The following is a 19,160-nucleotide window of genomic DNA, read 5'->3' on the forward strand; positions in this document are numbered from 1 at the left end:
GCTAGGACTTAAAATGGAAGGTGCTTTTTCTTTTCTTTTTTTCCACTTACTAAATACCAAAAGGTTCAATTATATTATCTGAGTACTGATACAGAGCTCTTGGCAAGATGAAAATATCTATAAGCAGCCACTGCAGTTTGAGGGTTTGGAGGGTTTTTTTTTTGTCATAGCAGCAAAGTAGACCATTTATGGTGCCTGAAAATCAGGAGGCCTTGCTACAGCAGGACCTTGTACTGTACAACTAAATAAGGTAACCAATGATTTGGGATTTAGAAGCAATCTCTGTCAGATGATCTGGTTGAATTAAAAGCTGTAATCTGGTCCATAAACTTCTGAATATGCAGCTGTTGGGGAAATTGCTGCATGGTTTCTTCTTGCTGTCCTTGCTTTTGCCTAACACCTCAATAACAACATGTTTTTAAGGAGCAAGACAGTTAAAAATGTGCTTGGACTTTCTGGGTGTGATTTATGCCCCAAAACTGAGAGAGAACAAGACCTTTGTAATGAAATGCCATAAATGCCTTGTCCGCTCTGTGCCTATGAGCAGTGGGGGAGGCTGGCATAATATCATTCTTCCCGGAAGACCTCTGTTTTTCCAAGGAAACGGGCTATGAAGGAGTAGGGTACTGGAGAGTAGGGTGCAGGACTGTTGAGCAAGACGGTCAGTACACTGGGAGCGATAGTTTTTGCGCAATGAGAAAGTGAAGGAAGCAACTGAGTTGTTTGTGTGTCTTATTTCTAACTTCCCGCCAGAGGGAAAATTTGGAGAGAGACATTGAGATATATTAATATAGCCTGTTTAGCGATTTTTAAAACGACGTAGCAGTCAGGAGCCCTGTCATTACTTTCTCCCTGCTGGGATCAGCCCAGCACCGTTTGCTTGGTGTTTCTGCGCTGCCTGCTCTGGAAGCAGAGCTGATGCTCCAGCCAGAGCATCTGCTGTGGGGCCGGGAGTCCCCGGTCCGGGGCTCCCTGCTGCGGCCCTGACGGCAGGGCGATGTGCGTTGGCACCCCTGGGGGTTCCACATCAGCCAGCCAAACTGCAGGCACACAGTGCTCCCTCGTTTCACTAGGCTCCTGCCAGGTATCCCAAAACACTTTGCTTTCAACAGATCTCTCTTATTTTGCCCTGGGTTTTAATCAAAACCTTTTCAAATGGAAAAGTGTCAGCCAAATCTAGTCCTGATTTCTATTTCCAGCCCTGACTCTTGCTAAACCTCTGCCTGTTTGTTCATGTGTAAAAGTAGTGCCCAAAGTCTGCATAGAGCCAAATGCAAAAATAGGCAGCATCACAGCCAAAGAGACTCAGAAATGGGAATGATGGTACTTTTTTCCCTGAGCTGCTGCAAGTCTTTGTTAATCATTTCACCGTGCTTTGAGGCATAACGTCTGTTGTGTGGTTTCCGTCTCAGTAAAATGTGTATCAAACACTTGCAGTCCTACTGCCATTCATATTTATATTCAGTAATGATTCAGGCACTTGAAAAATCATGTTCAAATTGCATGTTCTGTAGCATTAATTTCCTGTCGCTAACAAGGGAATGATTTGCAATTTTGCGTTTGTCCTCCTTTGTGCCACTGCCTGGGAGCACTGCTCAGTTACCGTGTCGAGTTTCACAAGCAGAGCTGCCTTATTTATATTGTCTCATTCTTTAATTTCATGGCTTTTAATATTTCTCCCTAAATAAGTTTTTTCTGTGAATCTTAACGTTTTCACACATGCGTACCTTAGTGAAGAATTTGAAGCAAATAAGCCTCTGAAGGATCCAATTAACGTTGGATCAATATATAGTTATCTCAGTAATAGTATAGGAGTAGCCTGCCATGTCTGAAAACTATGTTGCATTCCTGTTCCCTGCCTCCAAAAAAACCCAGAAACCCACAAGCAAAAAAGTTTATTCTTTTCCTTAGCGTTGTTTATATCAAATGTTCAAACCCTCGGTCTTCCTGTCTCATTTGTACTTTTTCTTCTTGCATATCTTCCTTCTGCCTGAGATGAGGCTTTTTATTTTTCAGTGGTATCATTTCAGTCTGATTCTTTTGGAAAAATTACAGTAAGTGCATTATGGCAGGAGAATAAATAGGACAGAACACTTGGTCCCCTTGTAGCTGAGCAGTGAGCAGAATAATGAAGGTTATGATGAGTTCAAGTATGTTTTACAAAGATCTGAAAGGAATTTGAGGATATTTTCCCAGAACCCATTTAGGCTGTCGTCGTAGTATCTGGCCATCTCAGTTTTAATGGATATATCTTCCCAGTCCCCTACAGAAAGGTAGGAATGCTGTTACCTCATTTTCATAAATGGAGAAGGGAGAGCATGAGTTGTCTAGGGTTACATGCAGATCTTGTGGCAGAGATGTGAGTTGATTCCAGATCGCATGTGGCCCAGGCTAATGCCCCTTCTATTGCCAGCCTTCTTGGATTAAAAAAAGGAGCTGAACCTCTGACATAGGAGAAACATGCAGTGCTGTAAAAAGGTAGAGAAACGGGGGGAGAAACAACCAGTAAGGGAAATCCAGGGGTGTTAATAGTTGCTGTTGTGCTATTAATGAAAACTGAGTACACTGCTATTGCTCAGAGGATGCTGTTAAGTGCTTTAAGTATCTGTTATTTTTTAAGGATTTATTTCAATGTAATGCCTTTAATGCCTTGGGCTGTGAAGCCCAGCTGGTCTAGGGTTATCACATGTCCTGCTTAGTGGTTTCTACTGGGCCTGAAGGGAAGAGATGGACCACTGGAGTCAGGAACAGTCAGCTATCCAGTTGCTGCTGTAAAGAAGTCAGTGTCCCTCGAGCTAAGATTCCTTTGTTCAGTTTTATAGGTGGGGATTTGGAGGGCTATTTTAAAGACAGCAGAGAGTTGAATTGACCCTAAGATTTTGCTCATCTTCCAAGTCTAAGTGAACTAGAAGATCATGCTTGTCCTAGATGTATGTTTGAGAAGCTGGTCTGTGTAGTAGGTGAAGACGTGTGAACATGCACAGAAGTGTAAGCTGTTAATATTAAGCCTTCTTGCCTTCCCCTCTTAAAACAGCTTGTGAAAGGGCTGCAGCAGGAGCTAAACCGACTATACACGCTTTTCTGCTCTCGGAATCCAGAGTTTGAGGAGAAAGGAGGGAAAGTCTCGATTGTGTCCCACTCGCTGGGCTGTGTCATCACCTACGACATAATGATCGGCTGGAACCCTGTTCGGCTTTATGAACAGTTGCTGCAGAAGGAGGAGGAAGAGCTTGAAGACCATTGGATGAGCTATGAGGAGCAACGTTTACTTGAAGAACTTTACATAACTAAACAACGGTAATGTATCCACTTCCCCATTACTAGCGAAGAAAGCGCATCCCAAGATGATGCCCTTCAGATGTTTCCAGAATCCACCAAGACCGTTATCTTTTGTGGCTGATGTTTTTCTGTTGGTGCTGAATGGCAGTGGTAAATGCCAAAGGCAGGACTAAGCAGGCAAAGGGAGCCAGCCGGTGTTGCTAATAGGAGTCTGAACCCACATCTTGCGCACTGTACCAGAACCGAACAACTAGCTGCTGCTGTTCACTGCTCAGATACACTGGGAGCCACTTCTAGCCAGGAAGAAGGATAGAAGGTCAGGCCATTAGCCCTTAAGATCCTTGAGGAAAACACACACAGCAAAGTAGCTTGCAGGTGGGCAATAAGCAGTAACACTGAGCAGACTAGTGAAACCTGAGTAGTGAAATCCTCGAATTTCTAGGCAGGAGTGAAAGGTTTTCTCTTAGGAGCAGCCTGAAAGTTGAGCTCCACCAGCTGGATACAGATGTTGTAATTGCAGCTGAGTGTTTGGGCTTATGGGGTTTATTCTGCTGTGGATCATTTACCCACTGCTGCTTGCTGCCATCTAGAAACATTAATGCAGCTGTTTTGAGTGTGAAGCAGCGCTGTGTACTGTGTCAAATAAGATCACAGTTTCAGCGGCTTGCAAGCGTTGGTAGGGATTCTCGGTGTTGGTAGGGATTCTCGGTGTTAGAAGACCTTGCGGATCGTGATGATGACTCCACAGTGTTAAGGTCACTTCCCTGCTTTAACCTGGACATCGAGTTGGTATAAGACATCCATATATGGAGAATCTGAAAATAGTAGCTACAACTTGAATCTTTGCAGTGGGAAGTGAGGGTAAATTGTGATCACAGTTCTCTTCTCTTCCTTCTTGAAAAATATCTTAGTATTGGTGGTATTTTGGAAGCTCTAATACAGCTTCAGATCTCCTGCAGTGCTTGAAATCAGTCTGTATGTAATTACCAGTTGGTACAGGACATCTCTGTCAGCCCCAAGGCTGAATAAAGTGCAGCCTTTCTGAGAGAAGATAAATAAGAGACCAAGTGAAGTTGCCCAGTGGTGAGATGACCCTTCAGGTGTATGACCAGTGAAAATTTACCATTTTCACACTTCTGCTCCCATTCCTTAGGCATTCACTAAAGTGAATCTAACGCTGATCCAACAGTAATCTAAATATAACTTGACACAGGCATGTCTATATAAACAGAGTGCTTCTCCTCTTCATAAACAATGTTAGTGTAGTTCCGTCTGAAACTTCAGAAAATATGCTACTAATGCCCTGTAACTTCTGGATTTCCACTTCTTAAATGTTAGCAAACTCATACTAGATTTCTGAAGGTGCTTACACCTGAGCAGTGCATGACAACGTGTGCAAGTATTCTAGGTTGTAGAATAATATATGTATAGCATGTGAGTTTATGTATTGGAACCCTTTGACAATATTTGACGAGAGTTAAAAGTTCTGCGTGCTTTCCTTTTTAAGACCAAATCACATTTCTTAAAACATGCAGACTTTTTTGAAAGTGCTTCTTTTCAAAAAGCTGTAGCTCCAAACTTGTTTTTTGCTAATCAAGATGGCAGAAGTTAAGCTTAATATTTTTATTTGTAAAATGCTCTTTGGGAACTCCAGTTCTAGATGCTCTAGTGCTGGAATTAGACAGTTGTACCAGTCCGTTGCAGGTGCTTTATATTGTAGCTACTTTTTTATTCAAGGTAACTAGAAGAACAGGTAAACGACCTTTTGTTAATGACAGTTGAAGAAGGTGGGACACTCCAGATATTCCACCACAATACGGAGCTCCAAAATGATTGGGCTAGAGATTTTCCTCTTGGTCTGGTAACAAAACAGGTGATTTGGTTGCATAAAGCAGCAAAAGCACCAAGGAAGCAGAAGTGAGCCACCTGCTCCTGAGGAAAGAGGATGGGAAGGTGTTTGGAGTAGTGAACAAAGAAACCGTCACCTCTTGTTTGACTCCTTCCATGGTCAGAGAAACAGGGTTTACATGCATTGTTTCTTAATAAATTGGAAATGCTTAGGCCGACGCTCTCTTTTCCTAACAGACGCAACCTTCAGACCCTGCAGAACTGCCTGTTTGGATCAGAGAAGTTAATGCTACGTTTTCTGCTGTATCTCAGAAAGATTTCCTTTTTTTCTAGGTTGAGAGAGATAGAAGAGAGGTTACATGGATTAAAGGCATCCACCGTAGCAAAAACGCCTGTCTTAAAATTTAAGGTATGCCTGTCTGAGAGGTTTTTACCATATGTTCTACTTGCTTTAAAAATACACCTGCAGTATGAGGTATTCTAATTACATGTTCTTCTATTTCCCTAGAGATAATGTTGAAAGAATAATTTTAATTTATTGATTGTACTGCGTGTGTGTATGTGTAAACACGTTACTGTATTCATGTGTTCTTATTACAAAGATATGTTTATAAGTAAATATATAAACATGTATATAAATCATTGTAATATATTACACACATACACCCACACACCCATGTGTGATTGTAAAGTCATTTGATAAATTTCACTAATCATGCATGTTAAACAATTTCACTCCTACTTTGTCTACTAATCCATTTTTCTTGGGAACTGCTTCTAACATGTCACACCTTTGAGCAGCTTCAAATCTGACTGAACTTCCTCCAGCAGTGGATTTTTCCTTCCAAATTACTCTGGTCTGAGAGTTAGGACAAGCTACTTTTAGTCCCATGAAGCAGATTGATTGCTAGTTGACTATATAAATTGCTAGAAATTCATAGCATTGGGAAATATAATTTTCTAGCTTCTTGGTGGGATGTGCAACACTTTCTAGTTGCTCTAGTGTGTCCTGAAATATTAAATGATAAAAATGTGACATGATAGATGAGAAAAAATAGGTTATTTTTTTCTTAACTTGCGATCTTTCTATCCTTCTGAATTCAGAAGGACTCCTAGAAGCCAAGGTCAATCATAAGCCATAATGAAGAGAAAACTAACCATAGTTCAATTTGTCATAGCCTTCTCCTTTTCATCACTGCTTAAAAGCATATATTGTGCTATTATCTCTGCCGTCAAGGAAGATGGAGTCAGACTGATACTTCTGCAGCTCTGTGCAGAGATTATTCTTCACCCAGTTGTGTTCAAACTGCAGGTTTAAAAAAAAAAAACCTTTTAGAGTGAGCAGGAAGGGAGGGGAAAAGAAGGGAGGAAAGGAAGAGGACTGTATCAACCCAAATTACTGCTAAGTAATTTCCTGTTGCTGCACATCTTTTTTCTTTCCCTTTCTGATAGAAAGACATTTCATTTATATGAAGTTTTATGCTAGGGACTCTCATTGCTTGAGTACTGTGCCTGCTCAAGGGGAAGAGAGGCTTTCTGTGAATGTGGTAGCAAGGTGCTTCTCCCAAAGGAAGATTTCAACAGGATGTTACTGAGAGATGATTTCTCCTCAGCAAGCCAGTCCAGCTTACAAGGGGTGAGGGGAGCTAGTTGAGAGAGAAGTAACTGCTTTGTAGGTACCAGCATCTTGGCTCTTCACGGCAGACCAGGACTCCAGTTTGATCACAAGCTGCTATTCACAACAAGTGTTTGATCCACAAATTACTTTGGTCTGTATGCAGGAGACTGGAGTATTTGGTTCACCGATCTCTCTGCTCTGTGCTACGCCACCAAACGGATGTGTACAGCTGTAATAAAAGGGGCTGGTTACTGTCAATATGTTGCCTCTTTTATGGACTGTACATATTCAGCTTCCCAGGATGAGAGAAAATCACTAGTCTACATTAAACAGGATTGAATTTGCTTGATGTTAAGCAAGAACAGACATAGCTTTTGGCAAGATAAGCGCCAGAATAAGTGCGCTGGCTGGTGCTTAGTAGGAGAAGTGATCTGTGGAACTGAATCAGCCTTTTGGGAGAAAAAAAATGAAGATTTGGAGTGTCTTGTACTCATAATGTATCAGAAAGATCACCAAAATGAGAACTTGAGGGTTAGGTATCTTTATGGCTCGCTCTCCCCTGCTCCTCCTCCGATGACACAGCTGCTAAATCATTAGGAGCTGCGTGGGTTAAAAGCAAAGCCAACACCCCAGTCCCCACTACGAATGTAGCGCTTAGAAGTGCAGCCTTCTCCTCACCAGCTGTGTAAGAGGAATAGGAATTAAAGACTAAAGAAGGTGAAGAGCATGAAAACATGGGGAAGGGTGTGATACCAACCTCTTTGTGACTCTGTGGTTCCTGAAAATAGCAGTGTGGTAGGATGATTTTCCCTTCGTGGTAGGGAAGGGCAGGGCAGGGTCTACCTCACTTGCTCCCTGGTACTGAGGTGGAAATTAGTTTAAATCTAGACTTGTTAATGTGCTGCCTTAAAGTACTTTAGGATTCCTTGGTGCTTTTTTTGTAACCATAGGTGAATTAACGCTTCTGGAAGGAAGCTCCAGCTTATAACTGATCTTGTGTTTTCTATGTAGCAGTATCTGACAGGGATGTCATTGTTGATAACAAATGTCAAGATTTGTAAGATACTAGCGATTCACCCGCATGTACAAGAATTATGACAGCTTAGTGGGATGCTGATGTGCAGCCTTATCTGAAAGGAGGAAACCGTTAAACTGAATACAGCAATGTGCCATAGTAGTTCAATGCACAACTGCCTGGTTAAATTCCCCGTGTAATACTGATGTAAGTCTCCTCGCTTCCCTTAGAGTGCTAGGGTTGCAGAATGTTCCTGGGTGTAGAAGCTCATGTAGAAGCTGCCACAGAGAAGGCTGCATTTCCTCACTCCGGGAGGATGTTTGGGATCCTCCAGGCTGAAAGGCAGCATAGACACATAAACTGTAGTCACCCTCTGTCTTCCATTTTAACATTACTGCTAAACATGTCTATTTACTCCCCACGCTTGCCTATGCGCGAAAGAGGTGCATTGTCCCACTTCTGTCCTCTCATTCAACTATTTTTTTGGTTCTAGAAGAACTGCAGAGTCTTGAGTTGAATAGATGGCTGTTTGGTTCAGCTTCCACTTAAAATACCAATGAATTCATTATGTCTTTTGTTTATGGAACGTAACCAGGAGAAAAGTGCTATCCTGAAAGGTCATGTTCTGCAAATTTGCTTCTCTGTTGTTAAACTTTTACAGAAGTAAATGTGAGATTCCCCACTCCTGCTTCAAGGAGAAACAACAAAATTAATAAACATATTTCAAAAAGATTTTAGTCCTCTATTCCCAGTAGGTTTCATTGCACAGCAGTCTTCTGTTCAGCCACTTTGCAATAATGCTAAGAGTCTAATGGCTGCAATTTAAAGGATTATTTTTGGACGGCTTACTCTCAATTCTTAATATACACTGCTTTGATACCAGTCTATTGCCACCCCTTACAGTATCCTCCTGTTGGTATACTTTGCCTTCGTAAGCATATCCAGAGCTGGAAGACGATGCTGAAAGGGTAGTGCACGTACGAAAATAAGTAACAAAGAACACTGCACTGAAAAGAAAGCATCTGTCTGTGGACGTTGTTAATCTTGTGTTTATCAGTAGGCATAAGGGAACAAAAGCCATGCACCTTGTAACCATTGAATCTTTTTACCTTTTGAGCTTTCTGCCTAGTCTGCGCTTGCCTAAAGTGAATTCATGAAAATATCTTTTAAGTATCTGTTAGCAAGTGTAAGCTGGTAGTCACAGTACCTGCTGCCTTCTTTCTGAAGTAGAAAGACCGTAACTGTGTGCTCCAAACACTGGATACAGGCATATCAGATGGACAGGGTGAAAGGTTACTTATTCAGTGTAAAGGATTACACTGTGAATGTCTGTTTCTATTGTATTTGAAGATGAGGAAGCTTTTTGTCCAAACTGCAGAAACGTAAGGATCTATGTAAAGCTTAATTATGAGAAAGAAGAGCTTCTTTCAACTAGACCAGAGGAACAATACAGATGACAAAGAGCAGTGCTTTGTTGCATGCGACGTTGAATGGCTTTGCTGAAGATCTAGGGTTTTTTTTCATTGAAATGGGACTTGAACATTCTTTTGGAAGAAAGAAGTGGGGTACGGATGCCAAGTAAGAGGAGGAAGAATGTTTTGTGCAGTGCTGGAATCTGATAGATGAAATGGACCTTTATTTCCACGCCCTTGCTTCATGTGCTGACATATAGCAGAGGCACTTGGGAATCCAAGCATTCTTCATGTGCAATTAGCAAGAATGCAGAATTTCTCTTGTCGATTAAGTAGTAGCGCACTAATAGTTGCTCAGTTGTAGTGCCCTGCAAACTGGGCTCTGCTATTGGGAAAGCTACAGCGAAGTTCTGATAACAATAAAATTTAATTTTTCATATAAGAAAATATTCTAAAGGTTAAAAAGTAACTTTGACTTATGAAAATATTTTTGACTACAGAGTTCTACATTTGATGTTTCTAGGAGACGATGTCTGAGGATTGGTAATGGGATACGAAGCCATTCACCTCTAGGTCACTGTTGAATCCCGGCCCAGGTTGGTAGTGACCAAAAGTCGTTACCACTGATGCATGTTCAGTGACCTTTGTCAGATGGGTTAGTGGTTGCAGTCCAGGTTTACTCACCTTGCCTCTCAGTGTCAGAGGCAGTCCTTTTAGATCAAAGTCACGGTAACTTTGGGCAACGTGAGGGTAGTCTGCAGAATCGCTGAGTGTGCTGTACCTGTTCATGGATAGTGATTGCTGATGTCTGATGTGTTGGCACTTTTGACAAGCACCATTCTATTCACTTAACACTAGATGTTTTCAAGAGGTTGTACATAACACCAGCCTGTTTGTGTGTGTAACTACTATAAATATTCTGTAGGTTGTCTTTAATACTCAGTGTAGCTTGCGTTTCTATTTCCTCGATGGTGTATTTAGCAGAATGAGCTATAGTTGGCTAGGGAAAGATTAGTGTTTCATGAGAAATCAGACTTATCTTGTGAAACTCACCACGTTTCCTTAGCGTCCTCCAAATTCCTTTCACTCCAGCCCTTCCAACGTTGGTAGACCTCTTTCAGTGCAAATATCCAACTTGTTTCTCGGTTTTCCAACTACGTAGCAGCACAATGTTTAACACTCTTCTCACAGCAAAAGGAAGTGGGAAACTTAACCTGTTATGCTATAGTATGTATGTGACAGCAGTCGTCCCTATTTTGACTCACTAATACCATGCAAGTCCCTCAGTTGAAACACAGAGAAATAATCAAGTCCAGCCATGTTAGAAAGCATTATTTTCTTCCTTATTAACATCGATGAAATCTTTCCTTAGGTTGAGAATTTCTTCTGTATGGGATCTCCATTAGCAGTGTTTTTGGCATTGCGTGGCATCCGTCCGGGAAACAGCGGTAGTCAAGATCATATTCTGCCCAAAACGATTTGTAACCGCTTACTAAATATTTTTCATCCAACAGATCCAGTGGTGAGTTCTAATTGCAGTTGCAAGCTTTTACCTTGAGTATTTTTAAACATCAGCTGTGTGATAATATGTGTGATCATCAAAGCATGAGGATCAACACACGCATGTTCCAGTACATGGTTATTTGTTAGTTATTGTAGAATTTCTTGGGTTTTATAACTGTAGAATAACAATTTCTACAAATCAGTGCCTTATATATTCTACACTTTGCTTCTCTTTTCATATTAATAAGCATAAGATTCAATATTACTCTACTTTTTTTTTTTTTTTTTTTTTTTTTTGCAAAGACAGATGAAATAACCCTTCTCAGTCAATAATTCTCCTCGGTCAGGTTCCAACTTCTGTTTAACTTACTGACTTCTATAAAACAGTTTCTATCCAAAGATGCTGTTAAAAAACTTTACAAGCAGTTTACAAGCTACTGTAGAAAAACAAAGACACTGTTGTTTTCCCCAGGAGTTCTGAGTAGCAGATTGTTAGAGGGTGAGATGGTACTTAGGAGGGAAGTACTGGTTATAGCTTTGCCCTGTCCTTGCACTCTTTCATAGGCAGCTTTTATTGGCTGTTCTCAGAGACAGGATGGTCGGCATTTGACAGCTTCTTTGGTGGAACCTTGATTTGAAAGTTTCGCATTTATTATAGAACAGTAATTTGGGGGGTGCTCATTTTTAAACTCCGCCTAAGCCTGAATATCTTTCGACTCCTATCAAAACATGCTGGTTCTGCTCATCTCAAGATTTTGTTCAGCTCCAGCTACTTCCAAGATGGAACACATGGCAAATTTTCCTTGAAAGCCTAGGGTGGTTGATCAGGTTACAGTCAGCTGGCCCGTTCTGCAAGTTGTAACTTTACTCTTTCCTACGTAAAGAAGTGCAGAATGCTTTCCTATATCTTAGTAAACAAAGGAAAACAAAGAATCAATTAAAAATCAATAAAGAATCAATCAAGTGTGGTTTTTTTCCTAAACACACAGATGCCTTGCCAATTCATGGTTTGCATAGTGCTCAGTGCAGATTCATCAAGGAAACTGTTTACGTACCCAGTTCCTCGCTGTCAACATGTTGAGACGTGCAGTATGTGTTTAGCTGTATATAAAGCTTGGTCTTTCAATGCATTCTAACAAACATCTGTTAACAGTAGTTTTTGTGATGCTAACAGCACTGTGTAGTAAAAGCGTTGCAGAGGGATGTGCAGATGTGTGTGTACAAACAGCTGGGAAGCTAGTATATCTCTTAGGCTGTGAAAATAAACATGAACCAGAACATAACACCAGTGTTCTGTCACTTTCTAGGCTTCACTCTTATTACAGAGATTTTGTTATTACAGAGATCTGAGGTTGAAGAGCACTCTATATTGGGAAAGGAATGTGACTTTCAGTTGTTATTGATACTCAAGATTTTCTTTTCTGAATTACTCTTGCAGGCCTATAGACTAGAACCTTTAATTCTGAAACATTACAGCAACATTTCGCCTGTACAGATCCACTGGTACAACACTGCAAATCCTCTACCTTATGAGCATATGAAGCCAAGTTTTCTCAACCCAACAAAAGAACCTACCTCAGTTACCGATAGCGAAAGTGTTTCAACTATACCAAGCCCAACTACTTCACCAGTCTTGGTTCGGCGCCATTATGGGGAGTCCATAACAAACATAGGCAAAGCCAGTATATTAGGTAATTGCTCTTTATGTCATTTTTTAGGTAGTTACTCTTTGGAGAGCATCACTGTTCTCATGTGTGGCATTTAAGGTGTAACAGTAAGTAAGCTGTTCCTGGCTCTTTTCAGTATTTGTACAGTGTGGGTGTATTGCTTGTTTTAGACCAAATTAACATTTACTCTGAAGAAAGGACAGTTTACATACGCTTCAGACAAGACTTGCAGAGTCTACTACTCTTTGCAGAGAGAGGATGTAGGTCAGGGAGTTTATGCCATTGCTGCCTTATTGTTGTCTTCCTTATTGAAATAACATCCTGGTGATTTAATAGTTTCCACTTTACCTCATGTGAAAATTTTTTAAAGCTTGTTTTGTGACGTTTTCTGAATTTGACAAATAGGAGAAAAATCAGTCCCTAAAGTAAGTATTACAGTTCTCTCTCACTCATAGTTTTACATGAGGGAATTCAGGCTGTTTTAATATGAAGTCTGTTCCTTTTTGGTATTCTGATTCAAAATAAGCTTTAGTTTAACAGAGCTTAAATTCACTTTCACTGGTGCTCATAGCTGAGCGTGTCCTTGCAGATTTTGTTGAGTCAAGCCTTTTCTTTAGCTCTCTACATGGGATTTGGAAGAAGGCTAATGTGACCTGGTACCGGGATTCTTCCCAATCAGATGATTAAAGTGTATACAACCAGTTTAATCCTTCAGTAGAAACTTGCAATATTTCAAAGCAGGGTTCTATCATGCTGCACTGCTTTTTCCTGTGTTACTTTAGTAATTTTAGTGTGATGTCCATGAGGTGGCAGCAAAGTCAGGAGAAAACATCACAGATCTATTCTTAAAACTTTTTTTCATCCCTGTTCCTAAATTCATCCTTTCCAAGGGGGATATAGCAATTCTAAATCTCTGTAACTGTTATGCCAACATAAGGACCCTTAATGAGAACCTGAAGTGTCCTGATGGGATTTTTATACTCAGAAGATACTAATGTTGTTATAAAACATTTTATCTTTTTTCGTAAGTAGTCTAAGACTAGTTACCATATATCCTTTAAAGAACTAGATTTCTTGGAGCAAAAGTATCCTCATTTATTTGTGTTTCCCTAACTAGAGTTTCCAAATTATAACCTTCGCTTGTACGCTAGATTGGTCTCACGATTAAAAAGAATGCACTGAAGTTAGATAAGCTGCTCCCACCCTAGAAAAGCATGAATAGTGTTTTTCTTTGTCTGTCACTCAGCTCTAATTGATGGGTGTAGCAGTGACTTTAATTTGTGGTTTGATTTAGCTGCCCTTGTGCTTGTTTTTTCTTTGCGCTGAATGCAGGAGCTGCGAGTATTGGCAAGGGCCTTGGAGGGATGCTTTTTTCGAGATTTGGTCGATCTAGTACAAGCACCTCACAGATGCCTGAGACGGGGAAAGATGGAGCAGAAGGAGATGACAGGAAAGCCACAACGGTTGGAACACCGCCTTTCCCACACAGCAGCTCTGGCTTTCTCGATCCCACATGTTAGTGACCTGTCCTGCACCTTACCAACCCTCTCTGCCTTCTAGCTTCTCTGTGGAAGCCAGATCTTTAGTGGGCTGCCTATGTATGTCGGGGGAGGGTGGGAGTAGTACACGAGCCATTTGCCCCTCTTTAATTTTCTTGGGTTGCTCCAGAATGATAAAAACTGAATCTGTTCCTGCTCTTTGAATCTCTTAGGTTTTTTCCAAAGACTGACCCTCTTTGTTCTCCTTTTTTTCCATTTTTCTCCTAAAAGAGGTGTATCCGTATATATGTGTCTCTGTCTATATATACATGCATATATGTATATATATGTGTGTGTGTACATATATATTTATATACATGCATAAATATATCTGTGTCCCTATTCTGCAGAGTTTTAGCTGATTAGATCTGTATTTCAGTATGTCCTAAATTCTCACTAGGGAAAGCAACATAATTGCCACAGAGAATCCCACTTTACCATTTGTTTAAAAAAAAAAAAAAAAAAGTTTAATTTAAATTTCCCCATACATTTGCAATTTTGAAGCAATCTATGTTTAAAGGCATGCATGACTGGAAACGGGGGTGGTTGTTGCCCTAATCTGAACTGCCCAGAATGCAGAGTGCAATTTTAGTTGTTTTTTGGAAAAACGTAGGTACTTCCTTTAGAGAAATTGATGCTTGACTCAGTTTCTAAACTTCTCATTGGCACTGTTGCAAGGCGGGGTTTTTGCAATCTAAGCAGTCACAAGTAGTAGCGCTGCTGTATCTTGTGATAGCACTCACATGATACGTTGCAGTGCCTTGATCGCTGCTAATTTCAATAGATATCCTGAGTCATTATTGAGGACGCAGACTTCATTCTAAACTTAAGGAAAATACAGTGGCATGACAGCGAATGCTGTAGAGCTCTTGATGAGGTCCTTGCAGTGGGCGGTTGGTGCTTCCAGGCCTTCTACGCAGCTCCCGCATCTCTCTCTCTTTAAAACTTCATCTCTGTGCCATAGAAGGAGAGCGCGGAGCAGAGGCCAGCGAGGCTGCAAACAGAATGATGCAATCCGTGGCCGAAGTATTTGCTTCTGAGAGGGCGGCCGCATGGCTTGTGGCAGGATTTGGCTCCCAGCCCAAGCTTCTGTAACGGAACCTCACCAGAGAGAGAGGGAGAGTTGTTGGGAGCCGTGTTTTTGCAGAGCGACTGGTTTTGAACGTGTGCATCTTAGTGGGAATGACTGTGGTTATCTCCCAGTGTTCAGAGGCTCTGATTCCCTCTCCTTGCTGTGTTTGGAAAGCAGTGAAACACTGCTGTGAAAATATGAAGGGCTGTCACTCCCTGGGTGCTGCTGTGCCGTGACTGTGGAGGCAGCGCTTGTGTGACGCTCTGTTTATGTATTCTTTGAGCCAAGAGTTAAAATTCCTTGAAACTGGCTTTGATAAATGGCTGCATTTTTTACTCAATATGGGGTTTTGGCTTTTGCAGCTAAGCAGGCTTTTAGTTTTGTTCTTTTTATTCTCTTGCTCCGTGTAGAGACTTTCTAACCACTAAAGTGCCTTAACAATAGGTTAGCCGTTGGCCCAGTTAAACACGCAGTGAAAATTGCTTTGAACGCGATATTAATCAAAACAGCCATTGAAATGAAGGGACAACTGATGAAATATATTTAGAATAATCTGGAAATTAAAAGAGCTTGTGCTGCGTAGGGACTGCTGATTTTCAGAAAGGGCTAGTAATTTTGTGCGTAGGTTCATCTCCTTGCATAGCCACTAAAGATACAGGAGGTCTCTCTATTTCAGAAAGTTCAGAGCACCCGTCTTCTAAAGTCAAAAGTTCCCTTGTGGTGCCCCAGCATCTGCTGGATACTTTCATATAGTTACCGTGAGGAGCATAAATAAATGTATTTATATAGTTACAGTACGGAAAACAGTTGCTTAAAAAAACATCAGCTTCTTCCAAGCTTTAGGGTTTTTCCTCTGAACTAAGAAGCACTCTCAGGTCACGTCTGTGGTAAACATGCATGCACGAAATGTATGTACATTTTTTTTAAATGTGGATGAGTGTGGTGTTAAAGGTGAACACAGAGATGTTATGTCCACTTTATATAGAGCGAGTAGAATCAGAAGCTGACAGAAAAATATGTAGGTGTTTTTCCTTCTGTTAACACTTTCGTTTCTTGTTCAATTTCTAGTGGAACTGGAGCACAGGATCGATTTTGAGCTCAGAGAAGGTCTTGTGGAGAGCAGATACTGGTCTGCAGTCACGTCACACACTGCCTACTGGTCATCTCTGGATATTGCTCTCTTCCTTCTAACCTTCATGTACAAACATGACCAAGAAGATCCTGACAAATCCAATTTAGACACTATTTGAATTTTTGACGGGGGAGGGGGAGGGATAGGGGAGGAAATTTTAAAACAGACGGCACAAAACTGATGTTTTACTGTTAAACTGCAGTGTATAAGGCATGGAGGTTTCAGGTTTAAGTGCATGTTTGGATTTTTTCCTGTTTCTAAAGAGCAAAAATGATTTGTATTTAAAAGCACTTTATAGTTTTAAACATTTTGCAGTGCTTAATTAGGCCTAAATTTATTCCAAATTCTCGTTACCTTTGACTGTATAAAAAGCCAATACCGTGTGTAGCATCACATAAGCACAGTTGTGCAGTGTGCTGGGTGACATACTTGTTAATGACCATAATTGCTGTTTAGTTCATTGAAGTATAAAGATTAGTTAATTAAATAACTAAATTAATTTCCATTAACAAAATATATGTTAGAAACAAACCTAAAACTGCCATGTTCTGATGTTTTATGTATCAGTAAATAACAAACGGTGGTGTCATTTTTCTAGGACTTTATTCCGATCCACATCCTATTATCCACAATTCCGTTGAAAGACCATTCTGACTGCTGGCTTCTGGGGGCCTGTTATACATGACACATTTAGAAACTAATGCTGAAGAAGCATGAAGCAAATATTTGAAATATTGTAATTATAATTTATTATTATCTCTAACTAATTGTTTCATTTTATTCCAGTGTATAAAACATTACTTTTTTACTGGTTTCTTTTGACATAATTTAAGAACCACATTTATTTTCTACAGTGTTAAGACTTTTTCTCAGAAATACATATCTTTGTACTACTATTCAAATGAAATATATGGACACTGTGGCACACTTTAAGTATTTTTTCATTAAAAATAAATATTTGTGGTTTCACACAAATGACATTAGTCACATTCTTCTCAAAGGTAAGTAGCTGCTTTGCTAGGCCTTTGCAGGCCCCACGTGTTTCTCAAGCGTCTGAAGGTTTTGGCCTCATGTTCGACTCGGTTTACAGAGGATCCAGCTGTCTTTTGCTTACCGTCATTAAATATGTATGTGTGCGCGCGTATGTGTATAAAAATATACGTATATGTGTATATATGTGCAAGGAATGTATCAAGAAGAAAGAAGGTAGCAGAAAATAAACTTGGTGAGGCCTGAGGATGCCAGAACATATATTAGATTTGTACCTGAATCTAGTTCAGGAGGAGTTAGGAGAGAAGTATTGCGACAAAAGGAAATAATCTACGAATGAAACACTAAAAGGTCATTGCTGAGATTTTAAAACAACGCGTAAAGTTTTGGAGTAGAAGTGTCGGATGCAAGCAAGGCCTCTGAGCTGCCTCTGGCTGAGGTATTTCTGATCTGTATGCCATATTTAGAAGCTGCACAATCTTACGTTTCATTTAAAAAAAAAAAAAAATCAAGCAGTGGTGTCAGTGAAGAGCTGTGTTCTCATTGTCAACAGATGTGGTAGCATCGGCCCAAACCTGCAGATGGTCCCGGCCAGCCTCAACCAGCAGCTTTGAGATGTGGAAACTGCAGAGGTCCTTTCTCAAACCCTGGGGGGAGAGGGTAGCTGTGCTCCCAGATAACAGTGCGTGGGCTGTTCCTCTCCCCCGCCCATGGTGGAATGGGTAAGGAATTGGGACTTAGGCCTGTACGTTGGGGTTATGGATTTAGGAATAGCTATAGAGGAAAAAGTAACGCAAAGGGGAAAAAAAAAAGGGGGGGGGGAGGGGGGAGGGAAGATAAGGGCAGAAAAGTATTTCTAAATGCAATGAAACAGCACCGAACAAAGATGTTCAGAAGCTGTAAAAGACCACGTTTCAGCGTGGATCACTGTGGAAAAATTCCTTCTGGCCTCAGTGAATTGTAACTCTGCTGCCTGGCGTGTTTATCTTGGTTGATGATCTGTCATTAAAAATTAAACTAGACCCTGTGAGATGAGGAAGTTTGACACCTCTGCTCCAGAAAACAGGCTTTTGTTTACATGGCCGGTTTTCCGGACACGTCGTTTAATCAACTCTTCCTACTTAGGAGAACCTCAGTGTAAAAGGTGAACCTCCTTTTATGTTTAGAATGTGCAAAACATTTCCAAACGTCCATGGTTTGTGTTTCAGTCAGGTTGTCACTGCCGTGGTACCCCCTTATTACTGGTGGCTCTACACTAGATCTCTTTTTAGATGTTGTAAACACAGAGGGCTTGATTCCTGCCATTCTTGCGGTCTGTGTAGACTCTGCTGTTGTCCAGAACATGTTTCAGATTTATGGAGTAGTTGCTTCCCTCCCATCAGAGTGTGCTGGCACTTGCTGACTGCCCTCCATATAAGGGATGCCATTCTACTTTTATGTACCTCTTGGTAAATCAGGGAGAAATAAATCATAGAGCTGGTAGGAGAAAGGAGAATAAGGACCAACACCTGTGCATCGTAGTGTGTTGGGGTTTGGTCCCCCACCCCACAGGTTCAATGGATTAAGAGTCTAACTTCTAGCTTCATGAGGCATCTAATAATCTCCAAACTTGATTACAAAGAGCAAACATCACTAAAGAATAAATGGAAATTCATTCTAAAGTGTATGCAAAGATGTTAAGCTCACTGTGGGCAGACTTGCATCTTCTTAATCCGCAAAACAGATCTCTTGCCCTCTTGCAAAGATGAAATAGTCATACTATTTGATAATTGAATTTTGAAGGTGTTAGAAAAAGGGTTGCCCCATTTCTCTTCTGCAAGGTAACGCAGATTTGAGTAGAGTCACATCTCTGCGTGCTAGAGTCTAAATTTCATGCTTAAGGCTTTCTGGTCAAATGGCCCGTGGCATAACATAGAGCTGGAACGTCCTGGCTCCCAGTTACTGACTTGTTTTCTTTTGCAAGGAAGAAGTTTAGCTTTACAAGCTGGGTTGACTGGCGGTTTTTCTTGAGAAACCAAGATAAGGGAAATGTACTGGACTGTTGTCGGTCATCTTACTGATACAGAGCTGTTTCCTGAAATTTGTC

At 40.8% G+C, this 19,160-nt stretch overlaps 1 protein-coding gene across 2 annotated transcripts in view; it reads left to right on the top strand.

Moving 5' to 3' along the window:
* Nucleotides 1–18,510, top strand: part of DDHD1 (DDHD domain containing 1) — a 75,151-nt gene extending 56,641 nt beyond the window's left edge. Inside the window, exons 8-13 of one of the 2 annotated variants that reach the window (XM_068947529.1) lie at nt 3,035–3,297; nt 5,461–5,536; nt 10,545–10,694; nt 12,114–12,366; nt 13,675–13,857; nt 16,021–18,510. In XM_068947529.1, the coding sequence (XP_068803630.1) occupies nt 3,035–3,297; nt 5,461–5,536; nt 10,545–10,694; nt 12,114–12,366; nt 13,675–13,857; nt 16,021–16,202 (1,107 nt within the window). In that variant the 3' untranslated portion in view covers nt 16,203–18,510. The remainder of the gene's footprint in view (nt 1–3,034; nt 3,298–5,460; nt 5,537–10,544; nt 10,695–12,113; nt 12,367–13,674; nt 13,858–16,020) is intronic. The other variant, XM_068947530.1, reaches the window with a different exon arrangement.
* The last annotated feature ends 650 nt before the right edge of the window (nt 18,511–19,160 follow it).

This window comes from Struthio camelus, chromosome 5, assembly GCF_040807025.1.
Source record: "Struthio camelus isolate bStrCam1 chromosome 5, bStrCam1.hap1, whole genome shotgun sequence".
NCBI classification, from domain to species: domain Eukaryota; kingdom Metazoa; phylum Chordata; class Aves; order Struthioniformes; family Struthionidae; genus Struthio; species Struthio camelus.